The 19,492-nt window shown below is 46.9% G+C and overlaps 1 protein-coding gene across 3 annotated transcripts in view; it reads left to right on the top strand.

Moving 5' to 3' along the window:
• Positions 1-19,492, top strand: part of ADAMTS9 (ADAM metallopeptidase with thrombospondin type 1 motif 9) — a 75,563-nt gene that overhangs the window by 46,701 nt on the left and 9,370 nt on the right. For 2 of the 3 annotated variants that reach the window (XM_032193888.1, XM_032193890.1), the window contains exons 29-32: positions 7,120-7,287; positions 12,242-12,415; positions 17,152-17,322; positions 18,624-18,818. In XM_032193888.1, the coding sequence (XP_032049779.1) occupies positions 7,120-7,287; positions 12,242-12,415; positions 17,152-17,322; positions 18,624-18,818 (708 nt within the window). The remainder of the gene's footprint in view (positions 1-7,119; positions 7,288-12,241; positions 12,416-17,151; positions 17,323-18,623; positions 18,819-19,492) is intronic. The other variant, XM_032193889.1, reaches the window with a different exon arrangement.

Here is a 19,492-nt window from a genome sequence, read left to right as displayed (position 1 = left end):
TCGCTGCACCAGGGGCCTCAAGAAGGGTAATTCCTTGTGGCTTGAACCTCTTCGCTTCCCCACACCCCCAGGTGCTGCATCTCTTCCCAGTGTCTTTCCCAACTACATCAGTAATCCCTGATGTTTCCTACCCTACAAATAGTCCAATCCATGCCTCTGTCCTAACCTGCTGAAAATATTCACCTTTCTCCTCCCGGAGTGAGCAGGTCCCTCCTCTGCCCCTGCCCATGGCTCCCCTTGGGATGTTACACGATGCCCCTTGAGCAGGGGGCTGCAGGACCCCATGGAGGGGAAGGCTGCATTTTGTGTGCCTCCCTGGCTGCCTTTTACACTTCCCCTCTTACACATTTTCTCAGTGAGGTGGTTATTTTCCAGGCCATGCACAGCTGGCCTGAGCTTGACCAAAAGGTTTGGGGATTGCTGATCAGAGAGGAGTGGCTTCGGTCTCCGGGTCATGGATGGCCCCTCCGTGGCTGTGGGCAGACCTACTGTACACACGCATGCACACACTCACACACAGGAGAAACAAATGATAAATGGCAATTTCGGGGAACATTTGTCTCCCAAAGCACTTTCTGTGCAGTGATTGCAATCTGTCAGACTGCAGCAGACACGTCCGAGCAGAAACACTTCCAAAGATGAGCTGTGAAGTTCAGCAACTTCCCGCAGGTCCCTGGGCTGGGAGCTGGGAAGTCTGCCTGTGTTCTTGTCCATGTGCCAGGTTCCCACTGCATACCCCAAACTGCAATAATTGCTGTCGCTCAGATCCTAGGGATTGTAGCATTTAGAAGCAAGAATGTGTGATGATGAGGGATATTAAGCATAAAGATATTGACTGTGTTTCTAACTTTCATGGTGACAGATTTGTGCAGTCATTAAGGAAAAACAATGCAGTTAATCTTGCTCCAAAGGCACTTAACGCTCTATTCATGTTTTAATTTTTACTAGCTCACAGGAAGGCGGGTGAGCCAGCAGCACGCAGGAAAATCTGCCTGATGCCCAAGACTATGCAGGCTGACAAAGTGTTTGATCGCTGGTGCATTAAGGCAAGATTTTTCTTTATAAAATTGGGGAGTAAGAAGCAGCCCCTTGCTCCTACAGGCACCCAGTGTGATGCACACCTGTGAAATGGGGCTGGCATTCTTTGAGGAACTCTTTATGTTGTGTTTCTCTCCATCCAACACTGAGAAATCCTATCCCTGAATGGCACTTCTAAGCGGTATTATAATAAAACTGCTCACTGAAAAAACGAGGTGTCAGTTAGCCGAGGCTGCTTGCTGCTTCAATTGCTACTTTTTTAAAAGTGGCACAGCATGGAAAATAGGCTCCATCAGCCCCTTCCACATCCCATTATGCAGGCTTCCTCGGGTAGCTCACACATTTCCTCCTAATTTGAGGAAAAGTCTCTCCTCAAGTCAGTCCTCCTGCAGACTCTATTTGGTGGTTTTTGCTTGTTTGCTGTTTAAGTTAAAAAGCCTGGAGTGGGGCAGGGACGCAGCTTTTAAAGCGGGCTCTCACAGCCCTGCTGATTTCTGCACCTGGCAGTCTCTGTAGGGATGTAACAATGTGAGTGGGAGAAGGAGGGGGACAAGGTGCTACCTAGCAGATGGGTGCTGTAGAAGGGAGATTCATGCAGCTTCTGCGGGTACCTGTTTCCAATATATCCTGTGAGGTTCTGCAACTTGGAGAAATTATTTTAGTGATTTAAGTGCTCAGGATGTTCAGTTTTAAGCGTTACCCTTAAGTGTTACCCATAAGTGTTATCCTTAAGCATTGCCTTTTCTTCATTCCTCACAGTTCTCTGGGGAGCCAGCACGGGTTGGACATTGCTTAAGGTTCTCCCAGACTCTAGGGCAAAACTGGGAGCAACTATTTCCTAAACAGCTCCTAAAGTGCTGCAGCCACGGGAGAATACGTGACATGGAGCAGCACCCTGGTGCTTGTCCCACCAACGCCTAAGGAGTTACCTGCTAAAATGCCTTGTTGCTTTGAAGCTAATTGAGTTGGTTTGCATGCCATGGAGCCTCTGGTGCTGGATAACACAAAGGCTCAGGCATTTTAAGACTTTCAGTAAGGAGTCAGCTGGCTAGGAACAATCCAGGCTTGTCTTGGTGGTGTCTCTTCTGATGTCCTTTGTGCTCGAGAGACTTTAGAGGTACAGATGTCACGGGGCTGTGCCAAAGTTTCCAGAACCTGGTAGCAGCAGCATAAGTTGTAGCAGGAGGCTGATGAACACCAATAGGGTGCTGAAATGTCACTGTGAGGGTGCATGGTCGGACTCTGCTGGCAGTGGGAGAAGTGTGCTGACATCCAGGAGCACAGCTCCTAATGCAGATGGGATGTAAGAGCATGAAGCAGTGCTGTAGGACTCGGTGTTTTTTCTGTTTTATTTCATCTAGCACATGTTTCAGCTCAGACTGTTGGAAAGGATGAATGAGGGCTTACTTACGAGCACTCACTTTCCATATAATCCTTAATGCGTGGAAATCTAAATCTACAAGGATTGATTTTAATTTCCTCTGAAAAGTTGCTCCTGGCAGAATCTGATAAAGACGTTTTAGTCTAATTCTTCTCAGTCCCCACCACTGCCCTTCCTGAGCTATCTGAGCATACCTATCTTGGGGAATTCATTTGGTGATCACCACAGCTTGCATTCATTATCTCAAATACCTCCCAAATCGTTCATTGATGCACAGGGCCTGGAAAAGCAGTCTGGCAGCATTTTCTGAAAGTTTCCATTTTTGGTGGAGAATTTACCCAGATTCTTGACTTACTCGCATTTCTGCCCTGTGTTTGGGTGGAAATTTGGTGCACAAAGTTAATGAGAGCAGAGCTTCTCTGCTCCTTGGTGCTGGGGGCTGGCGATGCTCTCAGCAGCACAGCCTTGGCACAGGATCAGAACCTGGGCCCAGCCAGCCAGAAACTGTACAAATTTTTAAGAGCATTTTGGGTGCGGTGTATATTCTGTTTTGTTTTTTTGTTGTTTGTTTCCCTCTTGTTTTTCTTCCCCTGCTCCTAACCCAGTGAATCAGGTAGCAGCCGCCTTATTCTAGAAAGGCCTTACTCAACGAGGTGTACCCTCATCTTCCAGGAAGGCTGAGTAGGAAATGCAGTGAGGATTAGTATAAAGCAATGCGCACGTATTTGGTAAAGTAGCAAAATCTTCATCGTTCCTGAACTCTGAAACAGAAAACAAATTTCTGTGGAAACAAAAATACAAGCGTGTGCTGGAACAGAGCAATGCATTGCAGGAGAGATTTAGCATCATGTTCTGACCTTTCTGGAAACAGTTGGTACGGAAATATTTTTCTTGTATTTATTTAAACTGTTTTTGTTGCATTTATTTAAACTAAGCAGTGTATTTATTTGAAGAAATCAGCAGCATGCCAATCCACCGTACTTGCGTGATCAGTTTTGTGAACATGCCAATAAGCATAATTCCCCTAAATCTGTGCTCAAAAGCTTTGATCCTAATGCTGTAAGGAGGGACCTTTTATTCTTATTTTCCATGTAAAGCACCAGGTGTGACTGCGGTCGTTTTAAGGAGATAATAAAGATGATTGCAAGAGGAATGTTTACTAGCGTCCTTACCGCAATTGCTGTGGCTTGTTTTTTGAAATAGCCCTTCTCTGTTATTTTATGTGCCGCGTTAATCACCACCACCACGCGTTGTTTTTGGACCATCCTGCACACCAGGGAGAGGATAGCTGCCCTCGCAGGCCCAGATATCAGGGGTGCTGATATTTGTTGCCGTGCCTCTGCCTCAGGCTGGAGACAGCATTTCAGAGTGATGTTTCCAAGCACTTTGGCAGAGGCAGGTTGGCCATGGGCATGTCTGAGAGCAAGTGATCCCCGAATCTAGGGAGCTGGTCAGTGAACAAAGTCAATACAGTACCTTGGCTGCACCTTCAGGGCTGGATCCAGAGGGAACTGAAAGCAGTAGGAGCCTTGCTGTTGGCTTCAAAGAGCCCTGGATGAGGCTGCTGTTCCACAGCCAGCCACCCGTCCACCCCCAGCACTTTGAAGTATTCTCCACAGGGAGGGGGGGAAGGAAAGAAAGAAAGAACGAAAGGAGTCGGTGAGAGGAGTGTTTTTGTCTGTGCTTTTCAAATGTTTAAAGAAGGCAAGGTCAACGCTTACCTCACCGTGGCATTGTTACTGATAGATATTGTAAGCGTTTCCAGCGATGAAAAGAGCCCTGCTAATGAAATGCAAAGTTCCTCCAGGGTCAGAAGTAACTGATGAGGGGACCGCAGTAGCTAGGTGCATTGCTCCCCTCAGTCACGCGGCAGTGAGATTAAGCACTGTTGAATTATTTTGTGCATGTGGCTCGCATATGCCTACAATCTACGTGCCAAATAAAAGCTGGAAATAGCTGAGAAGAATTAGAAGGCAATTACAAGGTGGGCCCTTTGCAGAGGAATTGTTGGTCTCTAATTCTTGGTTACATCAGATCGTTCAGCCTCTATTGTCTGTCAGAGCAAATGAGATCATAACTCAAATGTGCGTGAAACCAAATGGATGTCTTAGATCTAAAAACGTACAGCTGCCTAACTTTAATGTACATTAAAGGCAAACATAGAAATGATTAATTGCAGCATCTTGAGAATTACATTCAAGTATTAACAAAATTAGTCTGATTATGTCTCAGCCTCAAAGTGCACCAACATGTGCCTGTAGCCCTGCCATGTTATGGCATCAGATGCCAAGATAAATGTCAGAATCTGGCTCCACACCAAAGGTAAGCAATTTGTAGAAGGGGGTAGCAATTTTGGAAATTACTGGTACCATATTATTTGCAAGATTAAATGTTTATCAAACAACTTCAAGTCCCCAGAAACGTACGTGTGTTATAAAACGATGTTACTCTTCCTTTACAATAAGTACCAGGCCCAATGTGTTTTTTAAATTAGAGAAAGCATGCACTTTGCTTTACTGGCTCGGGATGTGGGACAAAACAGGGCCCTGACCAAGTGTGTGAATTTATGCTTTAGTTTTCACTGTCACCTTAAAGTGGTGTCGACCTGCACAGAGAGCGCTGAGGAGCACTTGAATTTTTGCTGAAGTACCGCTGTTGGCATTTAGCCCAAAGACACTAAAGGAGTGGACGTATTAGAAGTTTATAACTTAGTTTGTTAGGACTTGATGTTTTTTTCTCGTTGCTGATGCTCATTGCCTGAGGAGAGATGTTGAAAGAATGAAAAAATGAACTCCTGATGAGATTTGAAGGCTTATAAAAGTAGAATAACAGTAACTCGATCTTTTTTTCCTATTGATACTAAAAAAAAAAAAAAAAAAAAAAAAAAGTGAAGTTTATGAAACTCAATGATTTGTGAAAGTCTTATTTTGGAACAAAGGGACAGCATTTCCTCTGTTTTCCAGTGCAGGGTTGAATGTTGGTCTTCGGGTTTCTTGGCCAATTGTGAAATAGCGGCTGGGCTGAGGAGATCTCAGCCCCACCACCACGTACACCAGCACGGGGCATGTGGGGATGAGGGCTTGGGGACAGGCTGTGCCACCAGTGTCATCTGGGGCACCCATCTTACACAGCTAGATCTGCCCTGACCTCCTAAAGGGCCCTGAAATCCCATTGACCTCAAGGGACGTTGGCTACCTCTGGTAGTGGTCTTACAACAGGAAAACTGCCTTTTTCAGGGCATTGCTTTTGTGTGTAAAGCTTTTACGTAAGCTTTTAAGCAGCAACATCTGATCTTATGAGTTGCATCCCTTTCTCTCCACGTTTGCCTGAACTTTTTCATTTTGGAGCAAGTTACTGCTCTCTCACTGTTTCTTTGTATACCTCTTAACACAATGGGGGCTGAGCGATTTGGAAGTAGTGCTGTAATTTAAAATAATCATGGCTGTCAATGCAAGTGCCAATTTCTGGTCTAATGGATTTTCCAGAACTGCTACATATATAATCTGTAGTTTGTTAGGTTTCAAACGTATTCATAGGCAGGGAAGAGCTTGGGCTGTAATTTATTTCTTAGCAAATATACTGATGGAGTAGCTTCAAAAAGAAGGAGGAAGCTTTATCTCTGTGTGTTTGCTCCTTTCTGTAAAGGAAGCAGAGCATTTTATATGGAGAGATGGTTGGAGCAGTGTGTTTGTGCTCAAGGATTGAGCCAAGATGCCTGTGATACAGTACGTAATGAGTTGCATAACGTGTAATGAAGAAATTGAAACTGAGTCTCTGGGTGCATCATGCTGAGTAAGAGGCTTGTTCTACAAGAAACTGTCATATTAAATTCTTGTCGTGATTCCAGACCCCTTTGATTCCTAAATCTTTTGGAGGAGACTAATCTGAAATCAAAGTGAAGTTGCTTGGGGTTTGCATGCCAGAAATGGTCACATTTGAAAAAGTTCAGTGAACCTGCAGAGGGAGGTTGAAATTCGTTGCTTCACTACAAAGCTTGCAGCTAACATACCTGCTGGTTTCCTTTCTGCTTTGATTCTCCAGGCTCTGCCTTCTTCTGAGTTGTTTTCAAAATGCATAAATCTTCAGGATGAGCATGTCCTGGTTTCAGTCTTTGTTCAGAAGAAAAAAAAAAAAAAAGTAAATCAGTCTACAGTGGTACAGGGTAAAACAAGCATGGAAAGATTGCATTTTGCTCCTCTGCCTTGTCCTCTGTGCCGTTACTTCCCTCTCTGAAGGTGTATATCACCCTTTACTCTCCTGTTTTACCAACATTTGACCCCCTTTTTTACCAAGGTAAATGGAAATGGTCCCTTTCAAGTACTGAGCAGATACTGAGGGCTCCCACCTTGATCCCCATAAGATGACTCTGCTCCTTTGAAACCACAGGAGCAGTGCCAGGAAATCTAGCCCCAAAGCCCATTGTCCCTGCTGAATGCCAGCTTCTTCCTTCAATTTGATATTGGCATTCGGGGGGCTTTGACCACAAACATGAGATATGAAGTACAAATGGGAACATTTCCAGTTCCAGGTTATGTTCTGCCCCTCCGTATCCCCTCTGAACTTTGTGTGAGCTGCCGGGAGCCTGGGGATGTGCTTTTCGGTCCAGATGAAACAAAAATGCCCTGTGTAGTCATGGCCCATGTGGAACCGCATAGCTGGCCCTGCGTGAGAGCTGATGTGTTGTTACTTTATATTTACAGTGTTCTGTCTCCTGTGGAAGGGGCCAAAAGCACCGCACTGTGTACTGTTTGACAAAGGAAGGGAGGCATATAGAAGACGATTATTGCAAGCACCTTGCTAAGCCCAATGTGCAAAAGAAATGCAGAGGGGGCAGATGTCCGAAGTGGAAATCAGGAGATTGGGGACAGGTGAGACATGTTGTATACCTTTTTGCACCCTTTGATATTCTTCTGTCAAGTTGGCTAGAAGCTGGTTTTCCCGTCACTTCTGTCCTCTTGAATTTTACAAGGGTAAAAGTCTTGGGCCAGCTCCTCAGGTGGCGTAAAACAGTGTAGCTTCATAGGCAGCAGTGGAGCAGCACTGATTTGTACCAGCTGAAAATGTGGCAGCTTGCTTTTAGTATATAACTGAAAGCAAATTCCTTGCTGTATATTTTAAGCTCCCGCTAGAGAAGCCAAGAGTATGTAATATTAAAGAGAATCTACTATTTATTCATGTTTTTAATATTGTCATTATTTAAACGTGTCACATCCCAAGCAAGATCTTCCTCAGTTTTGAGAAATCTGAAATTAATTTTATTATCAGCTTCCTGGGAAAGCCTAAAGAACAGTCAGAGCTGTTCATTAAAAATGCTTTTCACTACCTTTTGTTTCCTAATAAGCTCATCACTTAATTTTCCTTCATTAAAAAGTCAGGCACTGATGCATAGAGCAGAGGCTGCTGGAAATGCGAAAGCGCTTGGAGTTATTAAGCATCTTGTTTGCTGAAAGCATATCTTGAATCCTTGTTTTCCTGAAAATAATGTCTTTGTCTTCACCTTGAATCTGCTGCATCACATTTTTAGCTCTGAACCTCAGTTCTCTGTCTACCTCATTAGTGTGCTAATCAGCAGAATTATTGAAAATCCCAGACTAAATGAACTGTTACCTTGTAAAACATCGTGTTCTCTTGCGATCTGTCTTCTACATTCAGGTACAAAACACCAATTCTCACTGTGTGCAAGTTCCCTAAAAGATAAATCCTTTACATGTCTACTGGCACACAGGCAAACGTTAGGACTAGGACAGCATATTGTTGTTTAATGTCGACTATTAAGAAAGGCAATAAACCCATTGATGTTTTATGATTGTTTTCAGACTTGTATTTTATTTTTTATGCTTACCTTTGAATTCATGCAATAGCAGTGTTTGCCATTGCATTTGTTAAGGGATAAGTGTATGTTCACCATGGAGTTTCAGCTACTGAGATTGGGGTCCTTTACATCAGGACTGACTGAGAGCACCCAGGGGCACCCACCCAATGGGAGCTCTGCTCCCATGTTGACAATTAACCCCCTGCTTTATTATCTGCGGGACTAAACCCTCAGCTTCATATAGGAAGCTAGATTGAAAATAGAAAGCTATTATATGCACTTGTCATATCCTATTTGCACCTTATTTAAAGTGACTGCTGCTGAAAGCAAATTTTTTTTACAGCTAATAATTGTAAACATAATAATGTAATGGTCTGTCGATTGCTTTAAAACGTGCTAATTTTAATTGATAAAAGTAAGTGTTTCAAAATTCCCAACATTCCTCCGCATGATTGGAGTTAATTTTATGCAAGTGGAGAAAGAAACACAATTTAATTGGAGGACGAGGTGATTTATGGCCTGAGGTAATCTCTTGTGACTAGGCAATTAAGGAATATTTGTATGCTGATGAGCAGCGAGGAGCAGGCAGCGCGCTCCCAGCACACTCTGAGCACCACACCAAGGGTGCTGCGGGTGCTCGGCGTGGAAGCACCCACTGCAACATCAACCCTGGCCTCAAAGCGCTTATGAGTAGCAAAGCCAAACCCCAAATGCAGCAGAGACAGCTTGCCCCGGGTAGTTTAATTATGTTTGATTCCCGCAGAGGAAATAGAAGCAGGTTGGAAGGAAGCGCAGAGTGCTGAATGCAACTCAGCTCTTGTCTTTGGGTGGGAAAATCAGAGGGGCTCCAGGAGGCAGCAGCACAGCTGTGGTGGTTCCACCAACTTGGTCCTGAGCTTGTTGTTATCCTGCCCTCCATTTCTCCTCCAAAGCATTTGTTGGAAACAGGACAGCAGTTTGGGCACCCTCTGCCAAATCGAAGAGGAGCATGCTTGTCCCTGCAAGAGGTGTGCACAGCTTGCGGGGTTTTGCAAAAGATGTAACGCCGAGCTGGATGTAGATACCAGACTTGTTGGTGAGGCTATGAAACAGGCAGGGGCTCAGCACCCTGCTAGCCAGTAGGTCAGGATCTAAATGGGCACGGAAATGTGGCATCACCTTCCTTATCAGCAGTGACACTGGAGCTGTTCATAGGAGCCCGGTCAGTTTGCTTTTAGGTATTATTAAACGAGCTTTCTGAAGGCCTGACTGCCATGTAAAAACAATCCCAAAGCCAAGCTGCTGAGAGCTGGGCACCTTTGGTTGTGGGTAAGCCAGCAAAGGTGTGTGTGAGAACTAAGGCAAGGTTTTCCTTTACAAGTGCATCCTCCCTGTCAACGCACAGAACATGTGCTGCACGTGCCTTTAGTTTTTTTTTTTTTACTCCTTTTCCTTTTGGGAAATGCTTCAGAAAGATTAAAAACGAATCCCTGTCAGCAGTCGTCTGAGCCAAGCGCTCTGCTCCCAGGTGCTTTTCTCTCTGGATGCTTTGTATTCAGCGGCTGGGTAATTCTTTTCTGGATTGTTATGAATCTGCTTTCCTACAGCAAACCATTTTTAATATCTCTTAATAATCAGAAGGGAAGAAAAAAAGTCTTTTTCTCCAAGGTTTAAATTTGCTTGTGTTAGCACCAAAATGTCAGATTTAATGTGTTTGTATCTCCTAAATGCTATCAATTATGGCCATTTACCTTTCACTTAGTAAAAATACCAATATTTATTCTGCTGTCTGGCATTTACATATTTCAGCTACAGGCTGAAATCCTGCCTTGTGTTTTCATAAGGTAGAGCTTCTCCACGGCCGCGCTGGTGCTCTGCAGCTTGCTGGTAGACTTGCTCAGTAGGAAAAGAAGCATTCCTAGGGAAATGTATAGACTCCATAGGAAGGACAAAGAGGCTGCCTGGCTCCTGGCATCCCATAGGGGAAGGAATATATGGGTACAGCACAAGCTGGCTGCCCCAACCTGGATAGCTTCAGGCCCGCTCTGCTTGTAGCGTTGAGCAGAGTCAGCTGACTGTGTTTGCCCAGGACAGGTCACTGACCAGTATTCTGGATTAAAGCAGTCGGGATGAAACTGGTTCAAGACGTTGCCTTTTCATGCCTCTGTAATGCCTCTTTGGGATTTTGAAGCCCGATGTAAATGCTACCGGGGCATGGCAGTGCTGAGGGCACTGTGGTGCCTGGGCCACTGCGTGCCCTGAGAGAGCCTTTGAGCCCTTGGCTAGGGGAAGCCTCTCTGTGCCCACTGCCAAGTAGCCAAGAAAAAGCTCTTTGCAGGAGGGTGTTTGCGCATTTCTCCCAAGAGACATTCAGGACACGGCGGCCCCGGCCCAGGGTACCAGGGATTTCACACCCTGCACCAGTGCAGTGCTCCCATGGCACAGCCACCTGCGGATAGGGCTGGGTGGCAGCATTTATCCCCCTCAGCTTCATGGTGGGGGGAAAGTTTCACCCTGAGCATGCAGTAGAACAAGTTGAGGACTTTACCTGGAGCCTCACACCACCAGGGACCAACATCCCACTCTCAAAACCTGTGCTGGAGAGCCCCAGCACAGCTCACTTCCCTTAGCACAGGGCTCCCGGACCCATGCTTCTTAGGTGGGTGATAAATGCAAACCGAAAGGCATTTTAGAGCATGGTATGCATCCCGGTGTGTATGATTCTGCAAGTTTGTTGCCATTATTCAGTTTAAGCATCCCGTGTGGAATGCGGAGGACAAACAGCGCTGTTAATCACAGGGAGGCAGCACAGCATATGGGAAGCATTTGCATCAGCAGTGACAGAAATCTAGCTGCTACTTTCCAAGTTACACACACACACAGAGGGAAGAAAAAAAAAAAAAACAAACAAAAAAAACACCTTACAAATCTCTGAAGCCAGCTGAAAGTTTTCAGTCAGCTTTCTAAGGTCCTTTTGGCTTTATGGGGTATTTGCGTAGCGAAGCATTATGGAGAAATACTCCCCAGAACTAGACAGGAGAGAATTGCTCCCCTGTTATGCGCCGCTAAATTCCCTGCCTTGAGAAGGTTCACTTCGGTGGCTGTTGAAATGTTGGGCCATAATCTCATTTGCTAAGTCCCTCCTAATATATTAATAAGGATGCTTATACTAATTGTTAATTCAGCAAAAGTTAATAGTAATAGCTGTGTTTTAAATGAACGCCTTTGATTTTTGCACACTTTCTTTTATAAACACCAATCCCTTCTGTTCCACACCTCCATAATAAACTTTAAGATCTAGCAAGAAAGAATCCATAGCAGAGAGAAGTTAAGTATTGCTAAACATGCTACATTATGCAGTCACAACAATAAGAAATGTTGTGTGAAAGAAAAAAAAAAAAAAACAACAAGCTGTTAAAAGCATTGCAGTGCAGAAAATAATTTGAAGATGTCTGAGACAGAGAAATTGAGGCTGTTCTCGCTGTGCCTGGAAGTGGGCAGATATGTGCCCACAGTATAATGAAGGAAATGTGAGGGGGGGAAAAAAGCAGCTAATTTAAAAAAGACATTTGTTTTCACAATGATACAGCATGTCCTGACTCCTGTGCATGTTTAGTGCATGCTGAAAGGAATTCCGGCTGTATAACTTTACCTCCTTGTTGCTGCACTCTTTCCTTCTGTATCATTCAAGTTTGCTTTTCCTTAAAGCCCACTCTGGTGATGCTGGTGGCAGTCGATGTACTTTGAACTCTTCCTTTTTGTTAAGAATGCATGAGAAGTAATGCATAGAGCCGTGCTGCCTCTGGTTTGCTGTGATTTAACGGCTCTCCTATCTTAGAGGCCAAAATTCCCGCTGGCTTCAGCGAAGCAGCAATTCCAGCCTCTGCTCTGCCCTTGCAAACATTTTCCCTCGTGAAGCAAGCGGTGCAAAATGCCTGGAAGTTTCAGCTCCGGCATTTGCACCTTGCCGAAGGCAAAGCAGGGAGCGAGCCCCACGGCCACCGCCACTCACCTCTCGTCCCTTCCTCCAGTGCTCGGTGTCCTGTGGCCGTGGTGTCCAGCAGCGCTCCGTGCACTGCCACGGTGGCTCCCCGGCAGCAGCCGAGGCGGCAGCGTGCGACCCGGCGAGCCGGCCTCCGTCACAGCGGGACTGTCACCTCCCCGAGTGCCCCACGCACCGCTGGGCAGCGGGTGAATGGCAAGCGGTAAGTGGGGCCCCCCGCGCCGCCTCCCTTGGGCTCTCGAGCATGAGACGATGCTGGAGGAGGGTGGGGGTCTGGGTCCTGTGTCCTCCTTTTAGTTGGGGTTTGGGGTTGCAAGCAGGGCTTGCTAAAAAAAAAAAAAAAAAAAAAAGTTAGAGATGCTAATGCACCCTGGCTGTGCCCCTTTCCATGCCGTGCTGGAGGGGGAGTGGAGAAATACCCCGGTAGAGTTAGTTTCTTGCTTCATGCTGCCCTGTGTTTGGCTGGGACTTATGCAAATATTTAGCGGATTTTGGGTCTGGTTCGTGAGGCTGGGCTGTGACGCTCCTCGGCTGGAAGACTTCTTGAAAGAACGGGTGGATGTCGGTGATTGTCCCTTTCCTCCCCCAGCTCTGTCTGACAGCTGCTGCTGTCACTGAGCTGCCCCAGATGCTGCCAAAGCTTCTTGCTTAGCAAGGGCAACGTGGAAATGAGGTCTCCCAGGGGTGATGGTGGTCAGAATCGGTCCCAGCAAAGCCACCATGGAGCAGGGATAGAGCTGGGGTGGCTCAGAGAGTGCCCGGCAGTGCAGGTGAAGGATGGCCAGAGGCTGCGTGCGCCCAGCTGCCTGCTGGTGGTCCTGGGGATGGGCTGGTGGTGTGCTGGTGGTCCTCAGAAGGTGGCTAGCAGTCTGTGGCTACCCAAATTGCTATTGAGGAGAGGCAGGGCAGGGTCAGAAGCGCTTGGGGCAGGAGGAGGTGAGTGGCTGGAGGACAAAGGACGGCTCTCCCAGGCCCCTCCTCACGGTGCAGGGTGCTGCCAGCCTTGGGAATGGGACCAGCTCTGGGGGAGCTGCCTCTGGTGGTGCAGGACACATCCACTCCTCACATCCATGCAGGGGATGCCTTTGTCCTGTAGGCGAGAAGCCCCCACCCCAGCTGGGGACCAGGACAAACATTAATGAAGCAGGGGCTCGGCTTTCCTTGGCTCTCAGACTGCTTTCATATTGCTCCTGAATTGCACAGGGGGGGCGTCCTGAAGCAGGACGAAGTTGTTTGAGATGCCTTCCCCTGTCCAGGCAGTGGAAATGCAAAACAGGGCCTCCAGCTCCAGTAACAAAGGATGGGGAGGTGCTGCCAGCGCAGTCTCGCTGTTCAGACACTTCCAGAGCCCCTATTTAAAAAGAGAAGAAGGAAAAAGAGAGGGAGGATAAGAAAAGACAATTTACTGATGAAAGAGAAAGCATTTTGTATTTGCAGAAGCTGTGCAACAAGCACTGCAGCCAGAAAAAAAAAAAAAAAAAAAAAAAAAATCTCTGTGAAAGCTGCATGTGCTTTCCTGAAGCCTTTCCTTCCCTGCTGGCTCGTGCTCAGCGCGCTGCTGCTGATCCAACAAACCTGCTGCTGCGCCTCGGCCCCACCGGGACATCGCAGACAAGTTCAGCTTCCTCCCCTCCACTGTGCCTGAGTGAAAATGCCACTTTTCCCACCCCATCCCTTGGTCCCCTTTCCCTTAGTTCTGCAGCTTCTCAACCCAGTGGTGAGAGTCCCCTGCCTGCCCCGACCCCAAGCCCTAGGGGCGGACCCAGGGGAGCCTCAGGGCTTCCCACTGCACCAAGGAAACCCTTAATGTTTTACCCAGCTTTTTATTCCAGGGGAGCTTTGTTAGCGGGGTGACTTGAAAGTTTCCTCATCCATAAACGATGGTTAATAGAAACATGCAAGCGTCACCCGATGCGAGCTCCCCCCTTTGGCTGATCCCAAACAGTTCTGAGCACTTCTTATTTTGTTCTGATGCACCCGAAGCAACGTCACCTCCTCTCCAGCCGTAAGTCCTGGCTGCAAGTTATCTGTAGCGAGGAGACACAGATTGCATTAGCATTCTCTGAGCAATGAGCCCTAATTGACATGAAAGGCAGGATGCAAAATAACATCCCAGCACTGTCTTGTTCTTGATTTCTTATCTTTAAAGGGAATATGTCAAGAGGTTTTCTTTTTTTTATTGCTCCATTTTGTTGTTGTTTAGAAAAAGTTCATTTTTGCTGACGAAAAGTAAAAGAGAACTTATTGGGAACCATTTACTGATCTGTTATGGTATAGCCGTTAATTATCTGTGCCCACACCAGGGAGGAGAACATCAGCAGAAGGGGCCTGGGTAATGTCAGAGTAAAGCCGAGGGCAGGGTCACAGAGAAAGAGGGGAAAGTGGTGGATAGAGAGTTTTTTTACATGAGCTTGTGGGGAGGGACAGTGCCCAGCTCTGGAAACTGCTATGTAATTCTTGAATCTTTGACATTTTCTTTTTGGGGGAAAATTAAGCCATCCTTGCATGATTTGGATTCCAGAATCACCCAGGGGATGTCTGAAGTGGGGTTTCTTCCCAACTGTGTTTCAGAGTTAGATTTAGGAGAAAAAAAAAAAAAAAAAAAAAAAAAGCAATGAATGCTTGCACAAAGCAATGCCTTTGGGATTTAAATTTTTTTTGTTATTATTACTTGTCTAAAATAGCTGCAGAGCTGCTTGAAACCATCCTTAATTTGAACTGCCAGGAAAACAATTCAGATTTTGGGAAATGGGGCAAAAGAGACAAATACTGTCACATGCCTAGCCAGTTTTGAAGTTCTTGCTGTCCATCCCTGTTGACCCCTGCTGCTGCTGTTTTCTGTGAGGTTTCGATCAGTCACGAACATGAGATTTCATACAAAATCTGTCCCCATTCCAAAGGACAAAAACAACCTTTCTGTGCTAGCTGGGATGCCCATTTTCTCTGGGAGTTATGTTTTATAACCTTGCTGTGGCTGATTGGAACCTCTACAATGTTTCTTTGAATTGTTTTATTATGGTCTCTCTGTCTTTGTACTGTATTTAATATCTCAGTGGAATTATTTTAATTGCCAATTATCCCCCAAAATACAAATAATCAAACTTCAATTAACTGATGGTAGCAAGATGTGCAGAGCTGGCGCAGCTTTAGTGATCCATATGACCATTATTTGTGGAGGAAAAACAAAGGAGGGTGGCATATGTTTCAGAGTGCCTATCTCCCATCAGCAGTCAATGGTTTTAAACGAGGATGGGCTCATTTGGGCTCATTTGGGATGTGAGAGCTGGTCCTGGCCAGTGTCAGAAGACCCTTTCACAACAAAGAGATTGTTCACCCACCTAAAGTTAATCAAATTTAGGCTTAAGTTTACATGAGGAAGGGGAAACATGAGACCAGGGGAGCTTTGGGCATCCCGCAGCCATGCCCTGCTGTGGTGAGTGCCTGCTCAGGGAAGCCACATGGGTTATTTGCAATAACCCACTTCCATGTTTTCCTTACATAACATATCAGAGACGGGCAAATACAGCAAAGTTTCTTTGCTCTCTGGCTAAATCACTCTCCAGCAAATTCCTCCAGCCCCCGTAGCACCGCCGTGTTTCAGCACAGACCTAGAAGCAACTTCCACTGCGAGGACTTAGAGTAAGAGAGTAAATAAGGTTGAAAGCACACGAAGCCCTTGGGGTCTTCTGGAAAACTGCAGATTTTGCAGTGCTGACTGTTGCCTAAGAGCTGCCGAGTTATTCCTTTGGAATAAGCTCTGCTTTGTAGGGCTGGCTCCCCTTCCTGCCCCCCGGCTTACGTGCTTACTGGGTATTTATGACAAATATTATGCTGTGTATTGATTTGGATTTTTAAAGCCCTCAAATAATTTGCCATCCTCATCCTGACAGCTAATTACAGAAAGCGGGGCCTGAGGTTCCTGCGTTTTGCAATTAGGTGAACTCTCCAAGATCTTGCTAATTGTAGGTGAGCCAGGAGAGCAGGAGCTGCTTCAGGGAGCAGAAAGCAGCGTTCAGATGGCGAGGCTGTAACTAGATTAAGCTGACACGGTCCTACAAGCATAGGTGACTTCAAACGGTGTTCCTGTGCTGATAGCGATGGTCTGGTTGGACGTCTTATCCTTTCCTTAGGGCAAGAAGCTCCCTGCACGTTCCATAAAATGAGTGCTTTCATGCATTTTTCTCTTTGTTAATCCAGTTAGTTGAAAGCGTTAGAAGCCTATTACAGATGAGAACTTTAAGAAAATATGGTTTTACTGGGACAGTCACCGTACAGTGATTTATTTTGTTTTATTTGTATTTTTTGCAAGACAAATTGCTCCCAGGAGCATTGCAAGGGCTTTGCGGGTGGCAGGCACAGCCTCACAGCCAGGCTGTTTTTCTGAGATGCACAGAGGAAGAGTCGAGCCCTTCATGTCCCCAGAAGACCTCGGGGAGCGTTTGTGCTCGGACAGCCTGGGACGCTCTCAGCGTGGTTCAGGGCAGTGTTCAGAAAAGAAAGGAAGCAGAAGGGTGCTCACAAGGCACAATGAGGGGCGTGATGGCCTGTGTCATGCACGGGGCAGCTGCCTTGTCTTTCTCCCAGCAGCTCTATTTAGTAGGGGACAAAATGATGGGGCTTGGCCCCTTTTTTCCCCCCTTGTCCTGGCGTGGCCCCTCTGCATCTCTTTTTGCTGTCACAGCTGGATCCTTCACCAGCCCCATCCATACTCTGCTCCTCCCCATCCCTACGCTTTGCCTTGGCACCTCCTTGCATCAGGGACAATTTGTCACAATCATCCTTAGATTTGCCCCAATTAATACCATGAGATGCCCACACCGAGCCCAGACCCACAGGCTCACTCGGCCTGGTGGGGGAAGGATGTATTCGGTCTGGGGGTGCGGGTGGATTTGCTGCAGTCCCTGATGCGTTGGGTGAGCTCTTTTTTCCCGCGAGCAGTGCGTGAAGACATGTGGCGAGGCGTCTCGGTACCGCAAGGTGGTCTGCATGGACGAGAGCAAGCAGGAGCAGAGCAGCGCCTACTGCGACGCCAGCAAACGGCCCCCCGAGATTGAGAGCTGCCAGCTGCCGCCCTGCGAGTACGTCTGGATTACCGGGGAGTGGTCAGAGGTGAGTCCCCATCCCCAGTCCCCATCCCCTGTCCCCATCCCTGTCCCCACCACTCCCTCCTCCTCTCGCCGCCAACCTCGCTGAGATATTGCAACCCAAATCAAAGGTGGCAGAGCAGCGCTGCGTGGTTAAGCGATTATTTGTTGGTTTGCTTCTCTGTGCAATTTCCCTGCTGGACAGGTGGAGAAGGACTGCGAGAGACAACAAAATATTGAATTTTCTCCCAAAGCATATCACATCCAGCAGGCACCCTCCTTGGTTTTGTGCCATTTTAATTTATTATTATTATTATTATTATTATTATTATTATTATTATTATTATTATTATTATTATTATTATTATTATTATTATTATTATTATTCCCACCTTGTCCTGGGATCTCTGGGGTTCCACAAGTCTGCAGCCAGGTGCAGGGTCCATGTCTGGAAAGGCACGCCTGGATGTGACCACGGGGACACATCCTCCTCAGTGTCAGATTTGCTCTCACACTGGGAGAAGGCTTGGCAAGGGAAATAGATGGGTTTTCTTCGCAGCAGGCGCTCCATGCGGGAGGACCCAGGCTAATCTTAGGCTGTTTCCTTCTGCAGCGAGCGAAGGATTAGTTTCCACTCGGAGGAACAGCAGAGGGAAGTGACGAGGCAGTTGCTGACACAGCACTGATTAAAAAGAAAGAGCAAGAGAAGGGAAAAAGCAAACATGCTGGGAGTGAGGGGGAGGAGAGGCACACAGCCTGAGATAGCACAGGAGGACAAGAGGTGGAGATGGGAATGTCTCCAGCAGCCCAGTCTCCTGGGTGGTGTTTTGGGAGAAATATTAGGGTGCCTATGAGCCCTGTCCCTCTGCCCACAACCCATCTGTGCACCCTCAGCCCCATGAAGATGAGGTTATGGACAAGGGCAGGCAGAGCTGAAGTTTACAAGGAAAGCCTTCCCTTTTTTCCAGGTGTTCCCAAGCACCTGCAGCTCAGGGTCAGTCTTGACTGCGTTCTTTCTCTATGCACCCCATGGCCAAAAAAGAAAGAAATAAAGAAAGAAAACCCCAATAATGGAGACATTTCTGAGTTTAGGATCCTCTTCTCCTCTCTTTGCTCATGGAAAGGGAACTTGTGGTCTGGAGCCCATGCGGGACAGGGGTCTTGGAGCAGTGCAGGGAGGCACTGGGGCTCAAAGGCAGCATCAGGCCCCAGCCACGTGTAGCCAGTGCTCGTGGCTGGGTTAAATAGTTATCAGTGATCCCTCGCAGCACCTTGTCTTGTTCACCACGAGCGTGAAGCACTGACAGGCGCTTCCTCTGCCCCCAGTGCTCCGTCACGTGTGGCAAGGGCTACAAGCAGCGCCTGGTGTCATGCAGCGAGATTTACACCGGCAAGGACCACTACGAGTACGGGTACCAGAACACGGTCAACTGCCCCGGCACGCAGCCGCCCAACATCCAGCCCTGCTACCTCGGCGAGTGCCCCGTCTCGGCCTCCTGGCGCGTCGGCAACTGGGGAAGCGTAAGTTTAGTGACTTTTTTTTTAACCAAAAGAAACTGGAACAAACTTATCTATATGTATGTTTATTTTTTTACACAGGGGGCACGTTCCTAAGGTTTGGCAGGGGGATGCTGAAAAGTTGTATAAATGAATGCACCGAATGCCTTGGTGTGTTGTAGGGTGAGCGTAGGGCCTGCTGCTCTACGCTGAACCCCATTGTATGGGGGATTTTCAGCAGCCACGAAAGTCACTATCTCCATAAAAATACAGATGTAGCTAAAATTTGGGACCATACTGAATGCTTAGTCAGAAAGTGGGGTCATTGCCAGAAAAGGGCCTGAATCCCTTGAGCTAGAGCAGCGGGAGTGATGCATAGCTGGCAGCCGGGGTTGATCTTGCCTGTCCGTGTGTGTGAGCAAGATGTGGGAGCCAGCAGAAGGCCAAAAGATGGGTAATTTGAGCCTTAAAAGGATTTTTCTTTCTTCCCCCCACCTTCTTCCTCCTCCTTCCAAATGCTGGGACAGGGCAGGGGAAGGAACTTAACCTTTCTGTAAAAGTTATTTGTGCCGACCCATTTCTGGGGCCTGAACTACAAGATCAGATTTTAGTTAAGGTGATAACATTTCACTTCTTTGGGCTTCTGACATTCTTTGAAATGTGGTGTTTCTCCCATAAATTTGATTTATTAACCCAGC

The sequence above is a fragment of the Aythya fuligula genome, chromosome 10 (assembly GCF_009819795.1).
Source record: "Aythya fuligula isolate bAytFul2 chromosome 10, bAytFul2.pri, whole genome shotgun sequence".
Lineage (NCBI taxonomy): Eukaryota > Metazoa > Chordata > Aves > Anseriformes > Anatidae > Aythya > Aythya fuligula.
The sequence above is the reverse complement of the archived record's forward strand: the minus strand, read 5'-3'. Positions and strand labels throughout refer to the sequence as shown.